General features: G+C 36.6%; 1 protein-coding gene across 1 annotated transcript; it reads left to right on the top strand.

Moving 5' to 3' along the window:
• Nucleotides 1–2064: 2064 nt before the first annotated feature.
• IFIH1 (interferon induced with helicase C domain 1) lies at nucleotides 2065–26712 on the top strand (the record flags this gene model as incomplete). Its single annotated transcript, XM_079539104.1, has 16 exons — nucleotides 2065–2508; nucleotides 4495–4651; nucleotides 6780–6956; nucleotides 12497–12577; nucleotides 15707–15927; nucleotides 16785–16992; nucleotides 17706–17923; nucleotides 19437–19553; nucleotides 20113–20236; nucleotides 20320–20547; nucleotides 22057–22313; nucleotides 23680–23829; nucleotides 24607–24768; nucleotides 25197–25387; nucleotides 26338–26431; nucleotides 26530–26712. 16 exons carry the CDS (start codon nucleotides 2065–2067, stop codon nucleotides 26710–26712), a joined length of 3012 nt encoding a protein of 1003 aa, XP_079395230.1.
• Nucleotides 26713–27965: the final 1253 nt, after the last annotated feature.

Raw genomic sequence — 27965 nt, 5'->3', positions numbered from 1 at the left:
ACAAATATTATTATCTGAGCTTGCTTCACAACGACAAGTAACTAATTGTAATTCTAGCAAGGTAACTTCAAAGTATCATAAAAATTCTTTAGATATCTAAATACACAGACAGCTGTTTAAAGGTGTAATCTTAACCAACATTTACAAAGGAGGCAAGCACAACGGTCTGGTGTGTTTAAGCAATCTGGAAGATACAAAACACCAGCATTCTGAAAACTAGGCAACGAGCCCCGTAGTGACTGCATTTAGACTGAGTTGCTAAACAAAGAATATTTCTGCTCATCTCTTGTGCTGCAGCCACACAACGATCTTTCCTTCTGCTCAAGGACATGTAATACATCACCCAAATCTGACACAGCTGTGTTTGTGGTATAATTGTCACTGTAAGGACTCTACTACTTTATAAAGGCCAGTACAACTTCAGATGTATAGTGCATAGGCTGCTCTGAAAGTAATGCCTTCTATTTATTTCCACAAAAACTACAAAGAGCACAATAACACTATTTGATATAGCAAATAGCACGCAGCCGCCGCAACAGCGGCAACCATAGCAACGCGGCGGCGCCCGCGCCGCCGCCATCGACCAGAACTGCCGTTGGGCGCGTGCACGGAGTTGCCCAGGCTCCACAGAGAGGGGCTGCGCGGCATCTTGGCTGTAGTAACGCGCGCGATGTGCTTCCATCTCTGCCTCTGAGCCGTCTCCCCGGCTGCACGCGCGCATTTTGAGCTTGCTGCGGTGTTCCACGTGGGCAGGGAGATGCTCGTGCTGCTGTCAGAGGCCATGACTGACTTTAGCCAAATCTGAGTCTTGGAAATGACTGCAGGGCAAGAAGGGCAAGTATCCTGCTGGGGTGCAACAGGAGAGTAGGGCAGGGCAGAAGATCAGCCACTGGTCAGCCTAGCAGTATCTGCTTCATCAGGTAGCACTGACCGAAGTAAGGTACAGGCTTCCTTGTCATGTCTGCAAAGTCACTGACCCAAGGACTGCTCTGGTATCAGCACGCTGTGCCTCAGGTACCACTGCTATGTGTACAACATCTTTTTACACAAACCACACCTGAGTGACAGCTGCAGGTCCCAAGGCCTTGCCAGAAGCACGTCCCTGTGGGTAAGTTAGGTAAGGAAGGCAGCAAAAAGTAGCGGGAAGTTGTTCAAGTGAAACTCCATAGCGCAGTAATACGGAACAGCAATGAGCGAAACCCGAGATCAGCAGTAGTGAAATGAAAGTGAAACAACTGAAGTGGGAAATGAAAACTGATGAAAGATGACTGTACAGTAATACAAACAGGAGAGAAAACTGAATTTCTGCAACATCTGCATTCTGCAGTATTGCTGGATGAAAGAGCAGCAAGATTGATGGGAAGATTGCCTGGTTAGAGCCACTAGCAGAGCTTGAATCACAGCTTAAGTTCAAGTCGGGTACTGGTTCATGGGCACTATGTTACTGCTGGTACAGCTGCCTGTGTAGGCAGCCCGATATGTTCTGTGCTGTGCTCTCCGTGGAAACCCATCAGGTTCTGGCCCCAGCATTTTAGGTTGCACCCAAAAGTCTGAGGGACAGGACAGGATTGGTACATGGGTTTTGTAAAGTGAAGTGTGACATAAAGGCATACGGAGGTACAACAGGGGCTGTATCCTGAGAAGGGCGTGTTCTGCAGCCCGACGCGGACCTTCCCCTCCCCGCAGAGCCTCTACCTCCTCTCCTCCCCCTTCCTCCGGTGCGCCCATGGGAACCGCTCGTATAGAGATCATGGATGCGCTGCGAGCAGCCCTGGACGCACGCTCTGGAAAATGAGTGGTACACTTCAGTTTTGTTTTCAAATTCAGTCCCCGTTGCAACTTTCCAATTATTTGAAACAGCACTTCCCCGTGCCCTGGGCTGGGCGCGGCTTCCGTTGCGCAGCGAACAACAAGCGAAACCGAAAGCCACAGCGCGGCTCATGTTAAGTGCCCGGGAACGGGGCAGCCTGAGAACAACTGACGTCGAGCTGGCGACTCCGGCTCCTTCGGCCGCCCCTGCAGCCCCCGCTCCCGGCAGAAGCAGAGCCGGTCTACAGCGCAGCGATGTCGGAAGAGTGCCGAGAGGAGCGCTTTCTTTACATGATTTCCTGCTTCAGGCCGCGGCTGAAGCGCTGCATCCGAGTGCAGCCGGTGCTGGACTGGCTGCCCTCGCTGAGCGCAGAGGAGAAGGAAAAGGTGCGGACGGCGGCGTTGCAGCGCGGCGAGGTGGAGGGGGCCGAGGAGCTGCTGCGCGCCGTGGAACGCGGCCCCCGCGACCGCGGCTGGTACACTGAGTTCCTACTGGCGCTGAAGAAAGGAGGCTGCGACCTGGCCGCTTGCTACGTGAACCCCAGCCAGCTGCCCTCGCCCCGGGAGGAGGACGACCACGACCTCTGCGTGCACCTGGTGCAGCTGCTGCACGGCACGCTGGTGGATAACATGCAGACCAGACAGGTGGCTGCGAAGTGCCTGGAGCTGGGCATCTTTCAGGAGGAGGACCTGGTTGGGGTAGGTGAGCCGTACTGGCAGCCCAACAGAGCTCAGCCGCTCCTAGGGGCTGTTGAGTGGAGAGTAGCAACAGGTGGGCTTGCAAGAGCAGAAAAGAATGTGCATAAGCTAGCTTGGTAAAGAAGCTCCAAGTAAGCCAGTGAAGGCTGTTTGCAGTAGGCCAGCAGCAGTAAGGATGCCAGCTAGCACCCAGGATATGACAATGCCATAGGTAAGAAAAGACCAGTGTGTAAGTGAAAGGAATGTGGTCAGCTTTACTGTTGTCATTTTGACGCAGACCTTTCTTCTGCGAAGTCCTAGAGAATACCTGAATTAAAACAAGACCTGCCTCACCTTTATTTTCTGCTTTAGATTCGCTAAGGAACATCATTCCCATTAGCAGACTGTGAAGCTGGGCAAAAATATCAGTTTGGCAAGAAAGAGCAAGGCTTAACTTTGAAAGCATATGCCATATGTTGGCTGTTTGTCTGGGAATGCCTTTCCTGAATTACTGTGAAACCTCCTTGAAACCAAAAACAGTGGAGTCCCCCCCAAACGGTGTCTGAAATGAAAATATGTAGTATTTGCTATAACAATAAGGCAAAACTTGGTAAACTAATGGTTGAACGACATGGTTTTTGAGCTTTGTGTAAATCTGTAGAGTAGTTTAGTGTGCCATCTCAGTTAAATGAGGGTCACGTGTTTAATTTCATCTGGTTGATGATGATCAGGAAGCAGAAAGGGCCAGACTGTGCCAGAGACAGTCTTTTAGGAGGATCCATTCCTTAACAAAGGCGTATGTTCCCTGATTATGCTGCTTTTGTTTCTACTTAAGTCTCCTTCATTACCCTTCACAACCCAGCCAGTTTCAACATTGATGAGGCAGAGGATTTCTTAATGATATCCCCCAGCAGTGCTGCTGCTTTCTGTTTACTTTTCCCTGCTCCTAGTTCTCACACCCTTCAGTCTAACTCAAGAGGTTTTCACACTGTTCAGCCTAATTTAGGTCAGCTGTTCCGCCTGCCCATTTTCTTGCATATCGGGAATGATGACTGTTGAACCCTAAGGGCATTCTTCTGGAAATCTCAACACCTGTCCCAGGCAGCTCTGCTTTTGGAGCAGTGCTTTTTTTCCCCCTTGTGATAATGTGCCCGATTCTGTGTGTCACAAGCTTGGAGAGCTTTTCTGTGGTTTGTTGCAGAGTAACAGTCACTTTTAACAGGCTACTCTATTATTTTATTATATTGTATTATTATGTTCTGTCTTCTCAGTATTTGAGAAGGGACACTTTCCACCTTGTTTATGAAGTCATGTTAGAGATGAGGTCTGGGTTCTGGTAGGCTGTGTTGCATCACTTCTCCTTAATCCAAGATGGTTAATCTTGAAACCAGTGCGAACAACAATTATCATAGCAAAATAAAAATTATTATTATATAACAGTTATTACTATAACAATTTTAAGCATTACCAGTCTCTCAAATTAAATTTCAAGTCACGTGTTTTACGAGGTCTGCTCCAAAAGTAATGCCTCCTATTTTATTATTGCGGCCCTCAGTGTCAGAGGTGTATGTTGGTGGTATGGCAGTAGAGGGTGAACCTTCCCACCAGTATTCCATTATGTGTTGTTGCTGTGTGATGGATGTGGAGGAGCAGACTGACAAAATGGCATCTGATGTAGAAGTGTGGATGAAGCAAAGGTGTTCCATTAAATTCCTCCATGCAGAAAAAATGGCACCCACTGACATTGCCCTTCATCCCCTGCAGCATTCAGGTTCTTGTTCAGCGCTGGTGAAAATGCAGAGCTAATGGAAATGATTATGCTGAAACAGTGAGAATTTGCTGTATCAAGTAGTGTTATTGTGCTCTCTCTATCTGTTTTAGTTTTTGTGGAAATAAATAGAAGGCATTGCTTTCAGATCAACCCATGCATGTATACTATTCGTACTAACTTATTGAACTATTACAAAATCCTGTCTTAGGGTTTGTTTGTTTGTTTATTTTCACCAGATTGAGACTGTTACTGACAGTCGTGGGAACAGAGATGGTGCAAGGGAGCTGTTGAGCAGAATAGTGCAGAAGAAGGACTGGTTCTCTCAGTTTTTGGTTGCTCTACGAGAAACCCAACATGAAAGCCTTGCAGATGATTTAAGTGGAAATACAGGAGGTAACCATCTTATTCCATGAGTACTTCTTTTTTTTTTTAAATTTTTTTTTTTTTTTTTTAATTATTAGTTAGGAAACAAGACAAGGCTCTCATTGCGGGATTACAAATTAAAATTTTTAATGGCTAACTCAAGAGATTCTTGAACACTAAAAAAAATCCTTATTAAGAATAGTATGATTATAACAATATGACCAAAATTAAACTGAACCCTTACCTTTTGTAGCCTATTGGTTCTGAATGTGTATTTTATAATGATCATAAATATTCAGATGATTATTTTAAACAAATAACTCTTTTCTTGACTTCTTCAAGATTTGAATTAGTTTTTCCTTTGTAGCATGTTTTACAAAGTTTTTGGTTACTTCTTTATATCCCCATGCAATAATTACAATGTTGAAGAATTATTATCCCCTAGATGCTAAAATATGGGGAAAAAAATAAGCAGTCCCCGAATTTCCCTTTTTAAACTCAGCTTTTTAAGATCTTTGAGACTAACATTTTTAACAGATTTCACATTCAACAGCTTTAGCTTTCTTGCTTCAGAAGCTCACCAACCTCTGTGGTTGTTATTGCTGCATGTGGGACTATGTTTTAAGATGTTTCTTCTAGCTGAGGACAGGAATCAGCCTCTGTGAAACACAGATAGGCAGCTGCTGTGTTCAATCATGCAGTTCGAAGGTGTTCAAAAAGTCTAGTAAGTAGAACAAAGTCAACCAAGTTAGAGACTCAGAAGGTGCTTCTGGATGAAAGTCAAATGCAGTAATTACAAAATTTATCTTTATACTTTTATTTTCAATTATTTCAAATTTTTACATTTCTGATTTTTCAGTGTAGTGCAGATTTTTGTAGTGTAAAAGTTAAATTTAATTCAGTTGCTTGATGCAATACTGAATGAATGTGTTTTCTAGAATTTCTCAGTAATCTTGGACAAAGCAGGTTTTAAAAGAAATTGCACAGATTAACACATAACTTATAAATTGTGTTGTTCTTACCAGTCAATAAGTAATGTTCTGTGTAAACAGTCCTCTACATTTGTAGATGTGTAAAGGGTATGATTTTTGAAACTTCTACTGCTACAAAGTCAAAGAAGGTAGACATAAAAGATAGGCTCATTTGCTGTTTTGGAAGGAGAGCTGTGTTTATACAGTGTAGCGTTTCTGGTTGAACAGGAACGGTTGGTTACAGTATAATAGGTTACTATTAGCAAATACCTGCACACAGAAATTCAGAACTATATTTAAAAAAAAAAAAAAAAATTGGAATAGAATCAATCTAATAAATTCTTTAATTTCTAATTACAAAGTAATTGAGTTTACGTCCAGAAAACAGAACTTCATATGAACAGAAATTGTTCATATGGATCCACTTATAAAAATGAGCCGAGGGAGTTGATTATAAGCAGTAGCAACAACTCCAGCAGCAATTCCCAGATATAACTGGGAGCTGATGATTCAAACTGATTCAAACTTCAAGCTGATGATATGTTGCGTGATTAAGGAACCATTCATATCTGTTACAAGTTCAGATGCAACTCAAACAATAGTTAAAACTGAGATAAATCCTACCTGAAATTATTTTAGTGGGCTTACTCAGCCAAAGGAGTAAGACAGCTAAGGTTGTTCTTTTTTTTTTCTCTTTTTTGAAAAAACTGCGGTTTTTACAAAAAGCATTTACAGTATATTGAACTGCATTTTTTGCCTTTGGGATATGCCTACTCTTAAATATCTTTAATAATAAAACAACAGAGAAGACAAAGAAAAATGTTTCCTGTATTTGGAATAAGACTCAGAAATAGAAGATGGGAAGACATTTTGGGAAACCTCTCTGTTTTCTGTTTTATGGGGAAGTTCGGAAGTCCTGCTCCAAGGTACATTCATTTATGAGCTTATAGAACTGATGGAATTGAAAAGGGCTAGTCCACAGTTCAATTTTCCAGTCTTCACCGTGACCACAAATATTAGAGATTTATGACCAACAACTTTATTAATAAACATTTATAAAAACATAAAAATTCCAAACTGGCATCTTTGCCAAGACCATATGTCATGCCATTGTGTATTTTCTCTACTCCACACTAAAAGATGCACTTTTTTTTATAGAGCCATGGAATTTCATTTTTACTTTCTAGGAACAGAGAATAAAGAAAATGAGTTGAAGAACAATACAAGCAAAGAAACAGAAGATGCAAGCCAACATGGACATGCTGTAACGGAGGATTTGAAACAGCAAGAAAAATCAGATGACAGTTTTGTCAGAGACAGCAGTGTATTAGAAACTTCTGTTGGAAAGAACTCTGTAGTTTCAGGTATGTCTACCAATTGGTGTTTTGTGCTGGTAGTAGTTAAATTTTACTGGAAGTAACTTAAAGAATGTTCCCAGTTCGTTAGCTCTCATCTTGCTCAAAAAATCAGGAACATACGCTACTGTCAAAGAGAATGAATGGAAAAATCAGATCTTGATTCCTTGGAAGCAGTGATTTCCATTTCTTCCTATCAGTTGTCATCAACACTAATTTTGGAGGATAGTTCTTTAAATTTGCTCACTTCACTTTAATGGGGTTGCTCTAGAACAAAAACATGGCCATACTTGAACTAATTAAAAGATATTAATTAGAAAGGTATGAAAAAATCCTTACCTACTGTAACTAGACTGAGCTAGTTCAGCATGAATTTGCTGGCATGGTACAGACTGGCTTAGGAGGGCGTGCCAAGAAATTTTCGTGGCCTGTTGTTCATATGGATCCACTTTTAAAAATGTGCCTAGGGAGTTGATTATAAGCAGTAGCAACAACCAGCAGCAATTTCCAGATATAACTGGGAGCTGATGATTCAAACATATGTTGTGTGATTAAGGAACCATTCATATCTGTTACAAGTTCAGATGCAGCTCAAATAATGGTTTAAACTGAGATAAATCCTACCTGAAATTATTTTAGTGGGCTTACTCAGCCAAAGGAGTAAGACAGCTAAGGCTGCTCTTTTTTTTTTCTCTTTTTTTTTTTTTTTTTTTTTTTTTTTGTCAAATGTGAACACATCAAGAAAAATTTGGCTCTGAAAACTGCAACCTTTCAGTAGTAGTTTATTTTTTGTTTAGAGTGCTCGTAAGAGCATATCACTATGATTTATAACAAGTAGTGGATTATTAACTGCAGCAGAAATATCAGCTTGTTTTTCCTGTATTAGAACATACTTTGGCATTATAAAGTAGAGGTATCAAATGTTTATTAATGATTTAGAATGGATCTGACTGAGTATCAGGTCTTAATCTTAGTCAGGTGCTTTCAGGGCAAGGCCTAGGATTTTAATTGTAGCTTTGCTGAAGATAGATTTTCACAGAATCACAGAACGGTTAGAAAGGTTTGGGTTAGAAGGGACCTTAAAGATTGTATAGTTCCAACACCTCTGCTGTGGGCAGGGTTTCCACCCACCCCTAGATCCAGTTACCCAGGATCCCATGCATGACTCTTGTTAGCTAGCTAGAACAATTAGCTGTTAAGTAGCCTACTACAAGCTAATTCTAGCCTGAAAACTATGGTTTATTCAATGAATTGTAGTGAAGTTAAATAGGCAGAGTATGTCTTTACTAGCAATTTGTGAAGTTGAACAGATCTGTTCAGTGAAATAGTGGGTGCTAAAGATGTATGTACAGTGTTAATTCTGGCAGTTTGATTGATTTCAGTCTGGTGTGGGCTGCATGTCTGCAAGTGGCTAGAATACAATCTCATTTGGTTTCATCTGAGGGGAGTTTTTCTAGCAATCCAAACCAGCTAATATGAAGTATGGACAATTGTCAGATTCATTTTTAATTTACACTTCTGATCTGATCTAAAACAGTCATGTAGATTCAAGATGGGAAGGGCTGTTAGGAGACAGCATTGTGTGAAGATGGCTGTAGAGGAACTTATGCTGATGTTCAGCTATCTTGAAGTGCAGTATGCTTCAATCTCAATTCACCTGTACACACAAACAGAAGTGTTAATCAAGCCTCTTTATTTTTTCATTTACAACCTCTCTCGTAATCTCATAAGACTATTTCTAGGCCAGGCAGGTGAAAATACAGCTGGAAACCCTAATCCATTTTGCATATGACTAGGAGACCGCTCACTTTACAGTTTGGTGTTGTCAGATGTTTTGCATTATGCTCCCACCAGTCTTCTCTGTATTGAGATGGAACAAATTTCTACAGGAAGAAGCTTTTTCAAATCACTTCATTTTATTACAATTTGCACTATATCTAAATTTTCCCCTGACTCTTTTATAGCTGTAGATTAGGCAGAGGGAGTAAAGGAGAGGTATAAGAATATTAAGATTATAAAGAAAATGTAGAAGTAAGTAATTTAGCCTCAGAAAGATAACTGCATGTACAAAAACACAGATTAGAAATTTCATGCACAAAATACAGTGCAAAAGCAGTTAAATTTGCAAGGTCTGAAGATGAAAACACATAGACTAAGATTTCTGTTACCAGTATAAAGAAGTTAATTCTAAAGAATTAACAGCTCTGTTTTTCAAGACCTGTTTCATAAAATGAAGTTGACTGGAACAAATAAATTCTATGAAAATCTGATTTGTAGTAACCTTGGAGTTACTATAAGGTGGTACCACTTGATTGATTTTTAAGCATCAGTTTCAGTAATGTCTTACAAAGTGTTCCCCTTAATGTTTCAGAATGGAGAAACTGCTCATTAATTTGAAAGTATGAACAGTTTTACTAAGCTGTTTATTCTTGGTACATCACTGCTGTTTTTCAGTCTTTGAAACTTATTCTAAGGCATAAGGTAGCACAGGACAGGTAAGAGAGACTTTCTAAAAAAAAGTTATGTTGCATAGGTCTATGTTCTTCACTGCATTCCATTGTATCCTTTTTTATTTGTTAATGCAAAGTGACTGAAAATCTTTCTGTGCATTACACTGTTTTAGTATATAAGCAGCATTGTAAAGGAAAGCTAGTGAAAATGCTGAATGCAGGGGTTAGAATATCACCTTCTATTTTCATGGTTTTGGAATGGACTACTATTTTCTTTTAAAATATTTCAAGAGAATTGTCACAACTGAAAAAGGGGAATACTATGCTACTGCTATTGCATAATGTTCTCTCACCTTTCCTTTGGAAGATGAATATTCTACATTTGTCTTTACCACCAATATTTTATGTTGAGAGATGATTTTGTAATGCATCCTTCAGATTGTAACTGCACTGAATGCTTTTTGAATACATATTCTCTGTTGCATGTGCATCTTTCAGTAGGTCTTGTTAGAGGGGAGATCGTGGATTAGATAAATATAATTTTAGTCCTATCTTCTCTTTTCTAACTGAATGGATTCCTAGAAAGTTGAGATACAACAGTGTCATGTTCTGCACTGGAATTCCTGTTAATGCTCCTCAGTAGTGTGTCAGGTCTTGGAACATGCATTATGATTAATGATATTTTTCTTCTGTCTATATGGAACAGAATATATCTATTCTAGAATAAAGATTATTTCTATTCTTCTGTCCTTCTATAAGACAGTGCATTCTTTTCAGATGACATTAAATGCATACTGTTACATAATAATTGGGAATATTTATTTAAATCATGCTCCTGCCGTGAATATATTTTTAAGTGCCTTTCCTTCAATTGCAGTGATTTCTGGGAAACCAGCTTCTTTATTTATGTGCTTTAAGTCTTTAATACTTCTGCCCATTCTATGGATGATGATGGTTCATAGCTATTTTATATACCTATTTATTTATAAATAAATGAATATATATTTGCATATCAATGATAAAAAGGTCAGTAAGGATGTGGACCCACTCTGGAAGGAAACTGGAGACCTGGTCACAAGGGATGTGGAGAAAGCTGAGGTGCTCTGCCACAATCTTCACTGGCATGGGTTCTAGCCATACCACCTAAGAAAGCAATGGTAAGAAGATGCAGAAAGTAGATCTGCTTGCTGTAAGTGAAGATCAGGTTTGAGACTATCTAAAGAACCTGAAGGTGCACAAGTCTATGGGACTCAACCCACAGGTTTTGAGAGAACAGTAAGATGAAGTTGCCAAGCCACTATCCATCATATTTGAAAGGTCATGGCAGTCTGGTGAAGTTCCTGTTTATTGGAAGAGGGGAAACATAACCTCCATTTTCAAGAAAGGAAAAAAAGTAGATCCAAGGAACTGAAGGCCAGTCAAGTCTCACATCTTGACAAGATCACAGCTTGACAAGATCATGGAGTAGGCCTCCTGAAGGCCCTACTGAGGCAGTTGGAAAATAAATACAAGGTGATTGGTGGTAACCAATATGGCTTCACCAAGGGCAAGTCATGCCTGACAAACTTGGTGGCCTTTATGATGGAATTAAAGCATCAGTGGATAAAGGAAGAGCAACTGACCTCATCTATCTGGACTTGTGCAGAGCATTTGACACTATCTCACATGACATCCTGGTCGTCAAATTGGAGAAAAATGGATTTGCTGAATGGACTACTCACTGGATAAAGAATTGGCTGGATGGTTGCACTCGGAGAGTTGCAGTCAATGGTTCAGTGTCCAAGTAGAGACCAGTAACAAGTGGTGTTTCTAAGGGATCAGTGTTGGGATCAATGTTACTTAGCATCTTTGTAGGTGACTTGGACAATGGGATCAATTGCTCCCTCAGCAAGTTTGCATACAGCACCAAGCAGTGTGGTAAATTTGACACACTGTTTGGCACTAGAGGGAAGGGATACCATCCAGAGAGACCTGGACAGGCTTGAGAGGTGGGCCCATACCAACTTTATGAAATTGAACAAGGCCAAGTGCAAGGTCCTGCATCTGGATCAGGGTGATCTCAAGCACAAATGGCTTGAGAGCAAGTGTGAGGAGAAGTGTTTGGGAGTGTCAGTGAATGAATGATTCAGCATGAGCCAGCAATGTGTGTGCTTGCAGCCCAAAATGACAACTATTGCAAAAATATTTCGCTATTACTGTTTTATTTGTTATGCACGTATGAACTGAGTTTCAGAGTGCTGCAGGTAAGCTGACAAACAGTGCAGGATAAGTTTGTGTGCGGAAGATTTTTCTAGTAGAATTGTTTGTCTCTTCAGGTGTTAAAATGACTGAGTTTTCAAAAATCTGTATAAATTGTCTTTGTGGCTTGAAAAAAATTATCTGTGCAATATATCGATTGCCCAGCAGAGGGAGAGCTTAACATTAGAATATCAACAGAAAACTTGCTGTATTTCTCTGGTGGTGTCGAAGTTTTCTGCAAAGTTAACAGAATTTTTGTCTCTGCTTTTGGAGGACATAATAATAATCTTTCTGCTTTTCTTTACTTCAGACCTATGATTTTTGCTTTTTATGTTATATGAAGGAAAACCTGTTTAAAAAAAAAACAAGATTTTTAAAAAAAAAAAAAAAATCACAGTCCTGGATTTGATTTTCTTCTACTACGAATACAACATGTGCAGCGTAAATAGAATAAGAGAGTGTTTGTCTTCAGTTTGCCAGCAGCATTGCCAGCATGTCCTATCCAACACGTTATTCTTTCTTTCCTTTTTTTTTTTTTTTTTACTCTTCACCCTCTTCTGAAAAGGAACATAGGACTACAGATGATTGTGCAGGTAGTCATGTACTTTACTTTCATGCAAGGAAAAAATAAATGCTGAGTACACTTAATAATGAGCCTTTCTTCTGCAGTATTTTTGATCTTTATTTTTCGTTCCATGTTTTCTTCAGCAAGAAAGGAAATTAGACCTCAGCCATCCCTTCCAGACATTTGTCTAGCCTATTTTGACAAGTGAGAGAGAGAGAGCAAATTACACACATATTAGCTATTTATATTTGTATAGCAAATATACCACACCACATTTATTTCTGTTTTTTACTTAGAATCACTTGGCGCTGTAGGAGATGCAAGTGTCAGTAACTTGAATGAAAACCTGGGACAGAACAGCCTGACCAGTGATTCAGGTATGCTTCTTTTTTGTTGTTCAGTGATTGCAAAATAAGCTTGGAGCACAGGCACTCTGTGAATGGGCTAAAACAAAAATTGATGGAAACTTTTAGATGAACTCCCGCAGCAAACTGAAAGTGCCAAACTTCTTATTTTTTTGGAAAATGGGTACCAGTTCAATGGGTCTGAACTTAAGTTCAGGCCCCCAAAGACTTAATTTATTGGGATCCTCTAAGTTTTGCCGTATTGTCATCGTACAAATGGTCAGTGATGCAGAATGGAAATACATAGGCTAGAAGGTACTTCCAGAAGTAATCTAGCATGGTCGTCTGTACAGATACCGCTGCATATATATGCTTCTTTTGTTCTAACAGAAGCTAAATTGTTCCTGGCTCCTACATGGGGCAGTGAAAGAGAATAAATAGGACAGGTTTTAGAGGCATCTATAGGTTGAGGAGAAGCATTTCCTAGGTACCTGTAAGAACCATAATGAACCTTTGGACCTAAACAATTTAGTAGAAGTATTTGTGAAAGCAACCAAATCAGTGCACCTCAGGCAGAATGCACTTACAGCTGGCCACCACTATGAACAATCAGTTTTTGCCTACACAGAATTCAAGTATCAGTTTTCTTTTTGAGTCTAGCATTTACAAAGTTTGTTCTGAGTTAGTGTCTTGTACAAGGATTAAGAAAAATCTGTATGCCTGACTAGCAAAATCTGACTAAAAAAACTAGTCCAATAACGTCAATGTAATTGTTATATATCATATGCCTGAAAAGTGTTTACTGGAAATGCTTTAAAATAGTTTCAACCATTTTTAATATTAAAAATAATGTATTTTACAAGTACTCAGAAAGTTCAAGGTATGTCAAATCTAAATTGCTATCCTAGAGATAGGGTTTTAGCCTGTATATTGTTAGCTCTAAGGAATATAATTTGCATTTTTGTGTCAGCTGAGGTGAGTCGTTGCTCATGTTGGACTTTTTCCTCACTATGTCACATGAAATGTCAGGACACAGAAAGCTGTGTTTTGTGGTCACACAGAGTATCAGTTGATCGAGCTTAAAAAGGTTACTGATATGTGTCCACACATACGTATGTCACCATCCTTTAAGACTTCTCTGGAAAATCTGCTAAGTGAATTTGGCGTTGGCTACATCCAGTAGTTCAGTAGAAAAAAATAAATCCCTACAGTTATGTGAAGAGTGCAGAACAGATTTTTTTTCTTTTGCACTTACTGTTTTCTGTTTGTTTTGCTTATGCTTGGGTTTTAAAAAAATATATTAAAAAAAAAAAATGCTTTTTATTGGAGCCTAGTAAACTCATTTTAAAAACTATGAGAGGAATAGCTAACGAGATAAAGATGGAATTTTTTTATATTTATGCATTTTATAATTCGAAATTTTGCCATGTATTAATGAAGACATTTATGTGTAATCTTATGTGGCATTTTAAAGCAAATAATCATGTAGTTTTAGTTACAGTGCAAGTATCATTTTACACTCAAGAAAAGCGTTGGAATCAGGACAATAGAAGAATAATTATTATGTTTCTTTTAGGCTAGAGCAGCAGTTTATATGAGCACTGTATGAAGGCAGACAGCTTCCGTAAAGTCGTACTGTGCATGATTAAAATTCTTTAATGGAGTCATATCTTCTGAAAAGATTTCTGTATTTACCTTTATCTTTAGAGGGATTGAGGAAAGTAGGAGGCAGATAAGTTAAATATTTTTTAGGCATAGACAGTTAGTTGAGGATGTTAGGATACTGAAATTTAACTAAACAGATGGGTGATAAAGTGCTAGTTTCAATATGATTGAACTATTGGATTTAGTCAACCAGAAAGCAAACAATATTCTTCCTCAAAAGAGAGTAGTAGAAGTCAGATAAGTGACAGCCAGTAATCTCTGGTGTAAATTTCCCTGTGTTCCAGGTAGTACTGCACTCACGCTAAAAGGCAAAACAAGCAAAAAACACTTAGGAATGGTATTCAGGTGTTTCCATCAGCAATATTTTATCAATATTTTATCAAGCTTCATTACTTCTTGTTAGTTTAATTTTATTGAATGGAATAAGAGGTACTAGAAAAACACTTCTTTCGTGTATGATGTATCAGTGGTAATAAAAGCCCCATGATTCTTCATTTAGTATCATCAGGAAATACAGCCATAGGGTTTTATCTTCATTTTCAGTCTAGTAGAATTTGTGTCTCTTTTTCACTGAGGATGGTACACATTCAGGCAAATTTAAACATACCTGTAGAAAGAAAATATGCCCAGGACTACATTGAAATAAATGCTTCTTATATTCATATATATGATTTCTGACTTCCTAAAAATATATAAGCTCAGAGACCTGACACAGTTTTCTCGCTGCCTGAAATTATGTGAAATTATCCTTTTTTTTACCTTTGAATGTTGTTCGTTTTACCTGTGAATGATGAATCTGGACTCTCTGCTGCTACATTTTGTGTTTTGATGGAAGGTTTTGCCTTTGGGTGGTAAATGTGCATGGCCTTTTATTGATCAGCTGAGACTGAATTTTGTATGAGTGAGTCTGGAAGCAGGGCAGTCTACCATGAATAGATGGTCATGTTCTGCAGTTAGCTCTGTCTTGTATGGGCAATTGAATTTTCTCATCTATTTGATCTTCATACTTTATGACTCTCTTCATCAATTTTTAAGTAGTCCCTATATCTTCTTTCTAAGGCTCCATCTTTTTTTCTTTTTTTCTTCCTCTGGGAAATATTTAGAAAGCTAGTTCACTTGCAACAAACTAAATAAGAGCATCGCATAAGATTGCCTGTATTACAAAAACTGCAGCTCTGAGCGCTTTTTTTGTTTGTTTGTTTTCAGTGTACTGAATTGTATCATTTGAATTCATACATGATAGAAAGCATATCAATGTACATGAGTGAAGATGTGCAGTGGCTAATTCCACCTACCATGATAGATGGCTGGATGTAAAGCAGTTCTGATCTGGAGTTGTACAGGTCCACAGAACAGCATTTCTTATGCTCATATGCCACGTTTCTCTTTATTCATAAGATGCATCTCACAGTAAATTAATGTTTTTTACATTTTTCAGCTGTTTGTTGTTCTGATAAATGCCTCCTGTTTGATATTTAAATTTCTTTGTACCCTTAGGTGAAGATGAAGCAGAGGGCAGAGCTTCACCTGAGCCAGATCTCACCCTGAGAGATTACCAGATGGAAGTTGCAAAACCAGCACTGAATGGGGAGAATATTATAATATGTCTCCCTACAGGCAGTGGCAAGACCAGAGTGGCTGTTTACATTACCAAAGATCACTTGGATAAGAAGAAAAAAGCATCAGAGCCAGCAAAAGTTATAGTACTTGTTAATAAGGTATGTTGGTCTCTTCAAAAATAGTATTTTTCAAACCTTGTGCACTGTTAGTAAGAAACTTCTAAAGTGAATGTAAATACATTTCCCAACTTCTGCAGATGTAGCTATGTTTGAAGTCATACAGCCCTAGACTGTCATCTCCATTATATGGGTGCAAACATAAATTATTTTGATTTAATGCTGTGCAAGTGGGAATTTACCCACTTACTGTGTCCTCATAACTACATAATTGATAAAAAGTATTATTATTGTTAGGATTAATTAAAATAACATTTTAAAATGTATTTTTCACCTTATCTGTTCGGATTTAGTAATGAAGGCCATCTAAGGAGCTGCACTAGTTAAGTAATATCTTGTCAGATTTTCTGATAATTACTGTAATGTTTACAGCTAAATTCAGAGTGGATAATCTGAACCAAACTTCTCTTATTATGGTATTGAAGTATATAAATGCATTTAAGAAGTTCCTTTAAAGATTAAAAGATATCTATATCCTCCCATGAGAATAGAATTGACAGTATGTTATAAGCGCAGCTGAAGAGCTGGAGCATGCATAGTTTGTTCTTTCTAAGACACAGCTAAACTAAAGTTCTTGGGTCAGAAAGTTCTCATAGGAACAATTGCAGGGGAGGGCTTGGTTTGTGGATTTTTAGTGTTTATTTCTCCTTTTTTTTTTTTTTTTTTTTTTTTTTTTTTTATATCCTACTCCGTAGTGAATAAGGGGATGTTTATTTATTTATTTGTTTTTTAAAAGATATTTTACAGAGTACACTCACCTTACATCTGTTACAAATAAGCACGTATTTTTAGTTCTACATATATTCTGATTTAAATTCTTTGGAAACTGTTTTCCTCAGGTGCCGTTAGTGGAACAGCATTTACGAAAGGAGTTTAATCCATTCCTGAAACGCTGGTATCAAGTTATTGGTTTAAGTGGTGATTCTGAGCTGAAAATCTCATTTCCTGAAGTTGTCAAAAGAAATGATGTCATCATTTGTACAGCACAGATCCTGGAGAATTCACTGCTAAATGCCACTGAAGAAGATGAAGGTGTCCACTTGTCAGGCAAGTTTTTTTATTCTGACATTTTTACAGAAGGGCTGGAAGTATGACTGTTCTGGAAAACTACAGATTAAAAGTGTGCCAGATTCAGTAATTAATGTTTTTTTCAGTTGACTGTACAAATGCAAGCTGTACTCTGAGAGTCAAAACCAGACCTTAGATAATGAGCATGCAGGTTTTTCAAGCCAAATTAGACTTTTGCATTTACTTGTACTTCCCATTTTATATAGCTCAAGTACAACATCATGCAAATAAGCTCTACTGATTGCTGTTTCTGAGCTTAGTAGAACATTGAATTACATCATACAGGGGCCATAAATGAATTTAGAAAAAATTACTAGAAATACATATGTAGTAAGTAGTTTGGGAAATACAGTGACACACAAGAAAGAAGCCAATCTGTCATAAAAGTTGGATCCTTTAAAATCTTACCATTTTGCTAACGTTAGTAGGGTTAATTCTAACTACATTCAGGCTGCTTTATAAAGTCTTCTACAACTGTTTAAGGAAGTTGTACTTTGCACATCAAGAGTGCAGAAAAGATTCCAAAGTTCATTAAATATATACAGGTCCATCCACTTCTTACTAGAATATTTCAAATGCAATTAGTACTCATATAAACAATCAGTTCAACGTTGTCTTTATCTGTAAGAAGACTTATTCAAACAATTTTACATTTGAAAGAAAATTATTTCGTTTTGTTTTTTTTCCCCCAGATTTTTCACTCATCATTATTGATGAGTGCCATCACACTCAAAAGGAAGGTGTTTACAACAATATCATGAGACGTTACTTAAAAGATAAGATCAAGAACAGAAAGCAGGCAAAAGAAAACAAACCTTTGATTCCACAGCCTCAGATTCTGGGACTTACAGCCTCACCTGGAGTCGGCGGTGCAAAAACTAAACCGAAAGCTGAAGAACATATTCTGAAAGTAAACTGCCCTTTCATTTTCAAATCACCAAAGAAATGTTGTTTTGCTGAAGTAAAACTTTATAGCATCGGGCTCCAAATATATAATCTGAAATTTTTTTTGTGTATGTGTACATGGGAATTCAGCTTAGAGTCATTCAGCAAATTGTCCCACTACAAGTTAATGGAAATCACTATAAAGATAAAGGCTGCTTACATAAATTGAGAAGTAAAAGGATTGGCACCCTTGAAAAAAAAAAACTCTTGAGATTCAAGGCAAGAAATACACAAAGCAGCTATACATTTTTTAAATTAATAATAATAATAAAATTAATCAATTAATAATAATAATAATAATAAAATTCCATTGCTGGATTAAAATTTACTGCATATTTTAAGTCCTAGAGAGGTCACAGTATTTTAAATCTATATTTCCAGAGCAATTAAGCTCTGCTTGTATGTGGATGCAGGAAAGTGAAAAATGAATTTGTCTACTAAAAACAAGCTAAAACAAGGTACCTGTGAGATGAAGGTAGCAAGCAAATTCATTTATTTTCAACAGTTAAGAGTTTCTGGTTGAGAGGGAGTAGTATGTAGTTCCATAAACACACAATTGGAGATAACTGATTAAATTCTGTGCCTAAAACAGCTGTGATTCTGAAAGAAACTATTTAACTTGAAAATCAGTGGATTTAAATTAGTGATACAGAAATAGAATTTTGCACAGTACTTCAATGAAGATTCCTGACTAGTAAATTGCACAGTAACAAAGTGTGAAACTGAATAGGTAAGACCTGCAAGAAACTGTTATGCTCTATTGAAATACATGTAATTATGAGGTATATTGAGACAAAAACTTTCAGGCCAGGAGAAAAGGGGGAAAAAAAAGATTCTGTGAAATCTTAATGATAAGATGCTGGCTTTTCTGTGTAAAGAAACATAATCTGAATTTGCAAGTTCAAATAGATACTTACTGCTCCAAATGCTGTAACGTTTGCCTGCCAGACAACTCTTCATGGGGGGGGGGGGGGGGGGGGGGAAGGAGCATTTCTTTAAATGTGCAAGTCTTCTCAGGAGAGAACAAATACTGAAAAATGTATTTCAGTTGTGCAGTTAGTGTAGAAATTTTCTCCGAGTTCCAAGAAAGATCATTTCAAATAATTTTCTACATATATGTCAAGATTGTTAGAATAACAACATGACATTTCTTTCATTCTATTTATTCTTTTTATTTATTTGTTTTGTAGTGTAACATATTTTCTTCTGAAGTATTGGTGACATATTTTCCTTTTCAAATTACCTGCTTTGCACCCTCATCTGCAAACATTTTCGTATGTGAAAGAATCACTTCTGGCCTAAAAAGTAAAAGCAACTTTTCATTCCCAAATTCTCTTCAAAGAGTTTGCCTTTCTAATAAGAAAAAAATGCGGAAAATTCTGGAAAAAAAAGTCAATATATAAATGAGAAGGTATGTTGCATTAACTCATTTTTCATGTTAAATAAGCCAAGCAAAAATATACATTATTTTCTTACAGATCTGTGCCAATCTTGATGCATGCAGAATAATGACTGTTAAAGAGCATGCCTCTCAACTGAAGAACCAGGTGAAGGATCCATTTAAGAAAACTGTGATTGCAGATGACAAAAGAAAGGTATGTTTTATCAAACAAATTACTGTTGAAATTACATTTCCCTTTCAAAGAATGATATCAAATTCTTCTTTTTTAGCGAGAGCTATTGGTGATGAGTGGATGGTTGGACTGGGTTGTCTTGTGGGGTCTTTTCCAACGTTGATGATTCTGTGATTCTTGCTAACAATGTTTTGCTGTAGATCTACTGTGGTCCATAGCACTATTTGTATATGTTTTTTTGTTTGTTTTTTTTTTTAATGTGTTTCCATCATTTGAATGGAAAAGTATTAGTAAAGTGAAACAGAAACAAAAGTTTTACATATTTGATTCTATAGTTCAGAAGATCAGAAGACCTTGACATTACATGTGCTAAAAATATAATATTCGCAGCACAATTTTTATGATGTTTTGAACTATTGTTTTTGATGATTGTAAATGCACGCAGCAACCTTACTTGGCTCTGAATTTAATATTTTAGGTTTTAAGTTTTTTTTTTTTAATTTGGTATCAGCCAGAATAGCTAGGTCCAGTGTTTATTCTTGCCAGAAAATACTTACTTTAGTAATCTATTTCTTTGTAGGATCCATTTAGAGAAAGAGTTATTGAGATCATGCAAGATATTCAAAAATATTGCCAGCTCTATCCAAAATCCGAGTTTGGATCTCAGCCATATGAACAGTGGGTGATTAGGGAAGAGAGAAAAGGTAAGTGTACAGAGAAAGCACCTTGGCTTTATCTGCTGTTTTTGGAATTTTTAAATGTTGTTTTATATTTTGTTAACCTTTAGCTGCAAAAGAAGAAAAACGCAAGGAACGTGTCTGTGCAGAACACTTGAAGAAATATAATGATGCACTGCAAATCAATGATACCATTCGAATGGTTGATGCATACAATCACCTAAATAACTTTTACAAGGAGCTAAAAAGGAAGAAGACAGCAGGGAGTGATGATGATGAAGAACCATTAGTATCAAAAAAGGATGAAACAGATGAATTTTTAATGGGTTTATTTCATGGTAAGCTAGAAATACATGGTAATTTTAAATATTAGAAATCGATTTGCATGTGCCCATTGATTATTACTTCATAGAAAATTGCACTGTTATTTATTATGAAGATATGTGAATGTCTCAATTCATAAAGTACGAAGTACGTTAAACATCAGTGTGATTTTACACAGTCTGATAGTGATAGGATAAGGGGGAATGGTTTCAAACTAAAAGAAGGGAGATTTAGGTTAGATTTTAGAGAGAAATTCTTTACTCAGAGAGTACTGGCACAGATTGCCTGGAGAAACTGTGAATTCACCATTCCTGCAGACATTCAAGGTCAGGTTGGAGGGTGCTCTGGGCAGCCTGATCTAGTGGGATCACAGCAGTGGGTTGGGACTGGATGGTCATTAGGGGCCTTTCCAGTCCAAACCATTCTGTGATTCCATATGTCCAAACATGGAGTAGAAGTTCTTCAGTTTTGGCCTAAGGACACTTTTTTTATGCTCATTCTAAGTAAAAATTGTTCTCTCCTTTGTTCCAGTGAAATGTCCCTGAGGATGTTCTAACAGGTAGATAGAATGCGTATTCCATTATATACTCCTAAGGGACAAAACTTTGTCCAGCAAATGGAACAAAAATAAGGTCCAATGGCTTTTTGGTTTTTTTTTTTTGTTTTTTGTTTTTTTTTTTTTTTAAATAGCCCTCTCTACCAACATTTCACAACATTTCACTACTTACTAGGAGACTGGAAGTTCTAAGTAGAGCTGTTACTGAGATAATTAAACAGAAGGCTAAATTTCAGGCCAAAAGTAGTTGCCATTTTTTTCAATCATTCACCTTGGAATGAGGATTTATGCGATCCTTTGTGCTGTAATCTTTGCAGCCTCTTTTTTTTCTCTTACTGCCTTTACAATTATAAGAGATAGGTTGGCTTCTGAGTGGTGCAAAAGAGAATGGATTTTACTGCAGCATGAGTACCATTTCACACAACAAGGTGGATTAATCACACAATAACCTGCAAGTGGTTGTAGTGTCAACACAAGCCTTCCTTCTCCGTCTTTAAGTGCTATTGTTGTGTTTATAAGGTCATTTGACCATAAGTTTTTAAATATTAAAATTTTTAAATTAAAAAAAGAAAGTGTGATGAATCCTCCCTGATCATGAGCAATAATACCTGTGTGAGAGAATCATTCACCAAGCCTTTCATTGAACATACTGAAATGTCTATAAAAGCTTCAATAAAGAAAAGAATGCAACAATCCTGGTGCATAACATTGCAGGTTTCCAAAAAAGTTTCCTGCTTTTGTGAGTTTTCAGGGAAAAATTATGTCTAAATGTAAATGGAAAATATCAGCACTGATGACTGCATATTAATCTGTTTTTCCAAATAAGACTTTTTCAGTTATTTTTAAACTTAAGCAAATATGGTAAGCTGTGATTTAACTCTTTAGTAGAGTTGCTCTTGCTGAATTTTTCTAGAGCTTTTATTTTACTTGGTTACTTTTTCTTAATTCATATCTACTGCTTTTAAAGCAAAAAAGAAACAGCTGAAAGAGTTGGCTAGAAAGCCAGAATATGACAATGAGAAGCTAATGAAGCTCCGAAACACTTTAATGGAAGAGTTTACAAAGACTGAAGAATCAAGAGGGATTATTTTCACGAAGACTCGACAAAGTGCCTTAGCTCTATACCACTGGATTATGGATAACCCTAAATTTGAAGAAGTGGGAATCAAAGCTCATTATCTTATTGGTGCTGGACACAATAGTGAAACTAAACCTATGACTCAGGTACAGAAATATGCACTATGGTGTTAAAATCTTGCACGTATTTTGAGAAAACATTCTTTTTTAGTACTAGTACAAAGGACTGCATTTTGGAGCCCAGAGTTCTGCTTTCTCATCTGCCAGCATCTTACAGTTAGAGGCTGTAGTTTAGATGAATAACAATATTTCAATTTTATTTCCACTAGAAACAAGTTTTTTTGGTGCTTGGATTCTGTGACAGTAGGAGTAAAAGGCAATAGTTTCCTAGTGGTGTGTGTAGTCAGTAGGGTCACAATTTGTAGTGAGTCATATGAAGAAAAAATAAACAAAATATCAGTAGAAGGAGTATGATAGTTAAGTAATTCAATTTACAGTTTAGTGGCTGAATTGAAAAATGAAGTGAACCACAGTGTTAATGATGCCTTTTTCTGATATAATCATTTAATCAATTTATACAAATTTATATCTGCTCTTCACCCTGCCAATCTCTGAAAGAAAATTTGCCAAAATTCACAATGAAAATTTAACAGTTGGTCCATCTCTCCATTGTGTTAACATCAGACATCTTTCTGATAATTTAACATTTTCAAAATTAAGTGCTTCAATGTGCTAAGACTTTTTCTGTGTTTTATACCCCATAAAATTGCTACTCCAGCATCTAAGCATAAAGGATTTTACTGCAGAGTTCATTTACTTCATCTCCTTTCAGATTAAAAAAAAAAAAAAAAAAAAAAAGTGAATTATTAACTCAAAAATAATGACTTTATTACAAATAGGATGCATAGGATGCTTGTATTCTTCTGCTCAAGCTTATTTGAAATGTTCAGCTAATTCAGAAGTTTGTGTTTTGGATGCTTTATCTATTATGAGCATAATCACTGTGCTGCTTTTTTTTTTTTTTTTTTTTCCCCCTATGGAGAGCAACAGAATGCAGTTATGGGGAATTTTAAGTATTTTGGAACTTCAAAGTACTGAAGGCTGTACTATAAGATGAAATAAGATGAACCTCTTATTAACTACTTAAGAAACTTTGTAAATATAGAAGAAAGAACTATATTATCAAAACTCATAGCATATCTGAATTGGAATCATCAACTACAACGTTCCCAGCTCAGTTACCTTTAAAAGATTTGTTTCTTCTCCCTCCTCTGTCACAAATGGCACCAAACTCACATCATATTCAAAAGAAACTCCTCATTTGTGATCTCGAAAGATGTTTAAACATAGTTTTTGAAGTCACTGATGTTTACACTCTGAAACGATTGAACTAAAATTCTTTAATCCTCTTCATTACAATAAACTAATGTCAGAAACTAATACTGAATGTTAATATATTGATGTATTTATTATTATTATTATTATTGAATTATTGAATTTTTTATTATTACAGAATGAGCAAAGGGAAGTCATTGATAAATTCCGAGGTGGAAGTATAAACTTACTTATTGCTACTACTGTAGCTGAGGAAGGCCTAGACATCAAGGAGTGTAACATTGTTATTCGCTATGGTCTGGTCACCAATGAAATTGCTATGGTGCAGGTAGGAGTTTTTTGCATACCTAACTTATTTTTAAAAGTGCTTTTTTGCTTGGAATACACAAATGGTGAATCATATACCTACATCTGTACGTAATATAAAATTTGCCTCCACGTGGAACAGTGTAAAATTCATTTAAAGCTTTACGCAACTAGTAAGCTGTCTTATGCCTGGTGTAGAAAAGATAAGAGGATGTGACCAGAGGCAGGCCTGGTTGAAACTAACTTTCTGTCTTTAAGTAATGTGGAGAAGATGGACTTTTAAGCTTATGTGCATTTCCAGCCTGTGATCAATCAAATTCATTGCTTTAATGACCACTGGACGATACATCCACATGGCTACAACTCTCCAATTCATATAATAAATGAAATGTATAAAGACATTTGTCTTGCCAGTAGTTGAAAAGAGATAATTGCATATCATAATACCAATTTGTCTATGTTTTCATTTAATTTGTAAATATGTTTGAGATATTTATATGCATGCTTATTTTTTTGGTGACAGGATACGATTTGTGCTTTGCAAAATGTTGTGCTAATGACAAACCTCCTGAATGCTATTTCACAGGTATCTTCAATGATAATAGAGAAACAGTGTATGGTATTGGCTGATTCGTTATCTGGCTAAGTGGAAAAAAAAATAAAATGCTCTGTGAAGTCATTGCATAAAGGACTGCAATAAGACTGTTGTATCTGTCCATTGTTCCAAAATAGGAACAAGTGTTGTTTGATGTTGCAGGGAATGTTGTGTTTTTTATACTGCATTCTTTGCAAATTGTAGGCCCGTGGTCGAGCTCGAGCTGATGAGAGCACTTATGCACTTGTGGCTTCAAGTGGCTCAGGAGCTGTTGAACGTGAAGATGTAAATATTTTCCGTGAAAATATGATGTATAAGGCCATTCAGCGTGTCCAGCAGATGCCGCCAGAAGAGTATTTGAACAAGGTATCTGCTACAGCTCTGCACTTTTCCATTCAAGAAGGCTGATGGCTTTCAAAGGAATTCTTCTGTAAAGAATACTTTCTACTATTAAGGGAAGAAAAATTTAAATTATATTAGCTGTTATATATGAATAATTTTGCCAATCTTTGTTTCTGCGCCTTCTGTTGATAAAAGAAGTAAGTTGGGAAAATCAACTAAAAGTGCTGTTGATTAATTCAGTAAAGTAACTGAAAGAGAAAATGAATGGTGTCTTTTTTTCCTTTTGAAGACATAACTTATTAGCTTATTTTTTGTTGAATATATCATTTTGAATTAAGTTTTCAGAATACGTTTTACTTGTAAGGATCTATAATTTCCGGAAATAAGTGTTTAGATTTATGAGGTTGTTATGATCATTCCACTAGAATATTGTCTTACTGGTACGTTTCTAGATTCAGGACTTCCAGTTGCAAAGTATAATGGAAAAACAAATGAAGGCAAAGAGAGATCAGCGTAAGACATTTAAGAAAAACCCTTCACTAATAACATTCCTGTGCAAGAATTGCCACAAGCTGATATGTTCTGGAGAAGATATACAAGTTATTGAAAATATGCATCATGTCAGTGTGAAAAAAGATTTCCAGTAAGTGTTTATGAACTAGTTTGTCTCTTTCAGACAGAAAAGGATTTTGTTTTCAGTGAGGTTGTGCAGGGTCTGTAATCCTTTAGGCCCTGGGAGAGGGGAAAAATAAACAGATTTTTCCAATATTGCCAAATCTTAATCTCAGTAATACTACTGACAGACCCCAGATAAAAGTCTGAGCCGTGACAGTGACTCATAAACAACAAGTTGATCATCTGTGCATTGACAACTGTACATTAGGAGAATACTCATGCTGGTGACACACCTACTATATCTCTCCTAGTGTTCTTGTTTTTTTTTATATTTCCATTGCAAGAGATGTCACACTATTTAGTTTGTTAAACATTTACTTATATTAAACAGTGCCAGGATGGCAAGAAGTGGCTTTCTTTTCTCACTTATAATGGAAATTAAGAAGCCAAGAAAATGTTTTAATTCAATTTCAGTTTATCATAGTAATTTTATGATGGGTATTACACATTACAAATAAGGCATGCTTTTTTAATTATGTAGCTATTCTACAAAGTCACTGCCTTCCAAATTTGTTCTTTCACTGAGACATATCACTGGTATAATTTGTATAGACTTTTTGAAGAGTTACTGAGAAATTAGTGCTCATATATTGAAAAATAAGTGAATTGAATCTCCCCTGATATTAAAAAAAATAAATAAATAAAATAAAATAAAATAAAGGATGATCTTAAAGGTCTTTTCCAACCTTGGTGATTCTATGATTCTGTGGTTCTATAAAATGCTACAAAAGATGGGATGGAGCACATTTATATGTCGCCATTACTTAAAAGCATGTAATACGACTTTCTGTTTTCTTTGGTTCTGTCTGTGCACAACAGTCAGACGGTTTACTGCTTCTACTTTCCGTGACTGACTTCAGTAATAGCTGTCACTATTGACCACTGTATTCTGATTCATGTTTTCTGACTGCTTTTCAGACATCTTTACCATATAAGAGAAAACAGAACTTTGCAAGACAAGCATGCTGATTACCAGACAAATGTGGAAATTATATGTAAAGATTGTGGACAAGTGAGGAACAAATTCTTTTCATACTTTTATGTTGTTTGTGTTTGTCTTTGCGTGTCTAATGATAGTGTGTCTGAAACATGGTTTCCTTATACTTACAGGCCTGGGGAAATATGATGGTTTATCGAGGTCTTGACCTGCCTTGTCTAAAGATTAGAAATTTCGTGGTTGCTTTTGAAGACAAGAAAACAACAAAGGAGATTTTCAAGAAATGGGGAGAACTGCCCATCGGGTTTCCTAATTTTGATTATGCAACTCATTGTCCTTCAAGCGATGAAGATTAAGGACTCAGAATGAAAATAAAGACTTCAAAATCTTTACTGGCTGCTGTTTAGAAGCTCCTTTGTCTTGTAGAGTTCTGCACCATAGACACTGAATCATAAACCCTATGAAGGCTCCTGAATTCCTTAAAAAACTGCCTTGAAGAGGAGAAAAGGCCCAAGGAAGAAGGACAAAGTCACATGGTAGCTGTCTCTGCTTTAATTTGTTCTGATACTCCAGAACAAAGAACAAATGCATTGTAGTGGTGTGCATTCATGGAACAAATTCCCTTCTCAGTACTGTCCAGTGCGGCTTGACAACACTCAAATGCATGTTAGGTAACCTGTCTTCAAGCACAGAACATGAGACAGACTTCTTGAGACTTGCCATGGTGATTGCTTTCAGTTCTACTTTCTTCTACTATCTTTGTGAAGATAAAATGTCTTAAAAAAGAATCCATGTAAAGAGAGCAAATTACTTGGTTGTTATTTCTGAGTCATTGTTGTTTCTTCAGTGTTTTCATGATTTAGTCTTTCACCTTATCTTTAGCTATAAGCTTATAGATTTTTATGAAGTAAAATTTCATTAGAAGATATTTTAAAAAAATCAAGCCCTTAAATTTACTTGAAACGGATTATTTTAATGTCCACGAAGCACTATGCCAAGTGACTTTCTTTGTGTTAGTTTCATACAATTGTTAAACTGCCTATGCAATAATGTGGTTTTTTTTCCAATAAATGACTGTAATGAATAGCATTTGCCAACTTTGATGCTGTATAGTCTGTTTCATTGTAATTATTTTGACAGTAAAAAGACTACAGTTTCACCCTGGAAATGTATGGTGGTATTCTGACTGTAAAAATAGCAAAATGCGTCACTGTAATTATTTTATTGACAGATTTTTCTTCTCTCTTTTACATAAGATATTGGAGTGAGAGATCTGTTTGTTGTTACAACAGTCAGCTTTGTAAACCCAGTGGTATGTTTACTGGAATGGACATGTAAACACTTCAATAGCCCAAGGTAAAATTTCGAAGTTTCAATTAAGCTAAAGAGTATAACTCAGCAAAAAGAATCTTCTTACATCTAGATTTGTATTGTTTTACATTCTTAATAGGAATATAAATACTTTGTAAATTATTTAAAATCAGATTTTATTTTAAGTGTGCATCAGGACCAGATTTTTTTTTTTTTTTTTTTCCATGTTTGACCTTATTTTGAGGGGGGGAAGTGTCTCATTTTTAACAGAAATGTGGCATGTTTCAAGCATCATCAA

The sequence above is a fragment of the Tetrao urogallus genome (assembly GCF_951394365.1).
Source record: "Tetrao urogallus genome assembly, chromosome: 8".
Classification (NCBI taxonomy): Eukaryota; Metazoa; Chordata; class Aves; order Galliformes; family Phasianidae; genus Tetrao; species Tetrao urogallus.
Note: the sequence above shows the minus strand (reverse complement) of the source record. Positions and strands in the feature narration are given on the sequence as shown.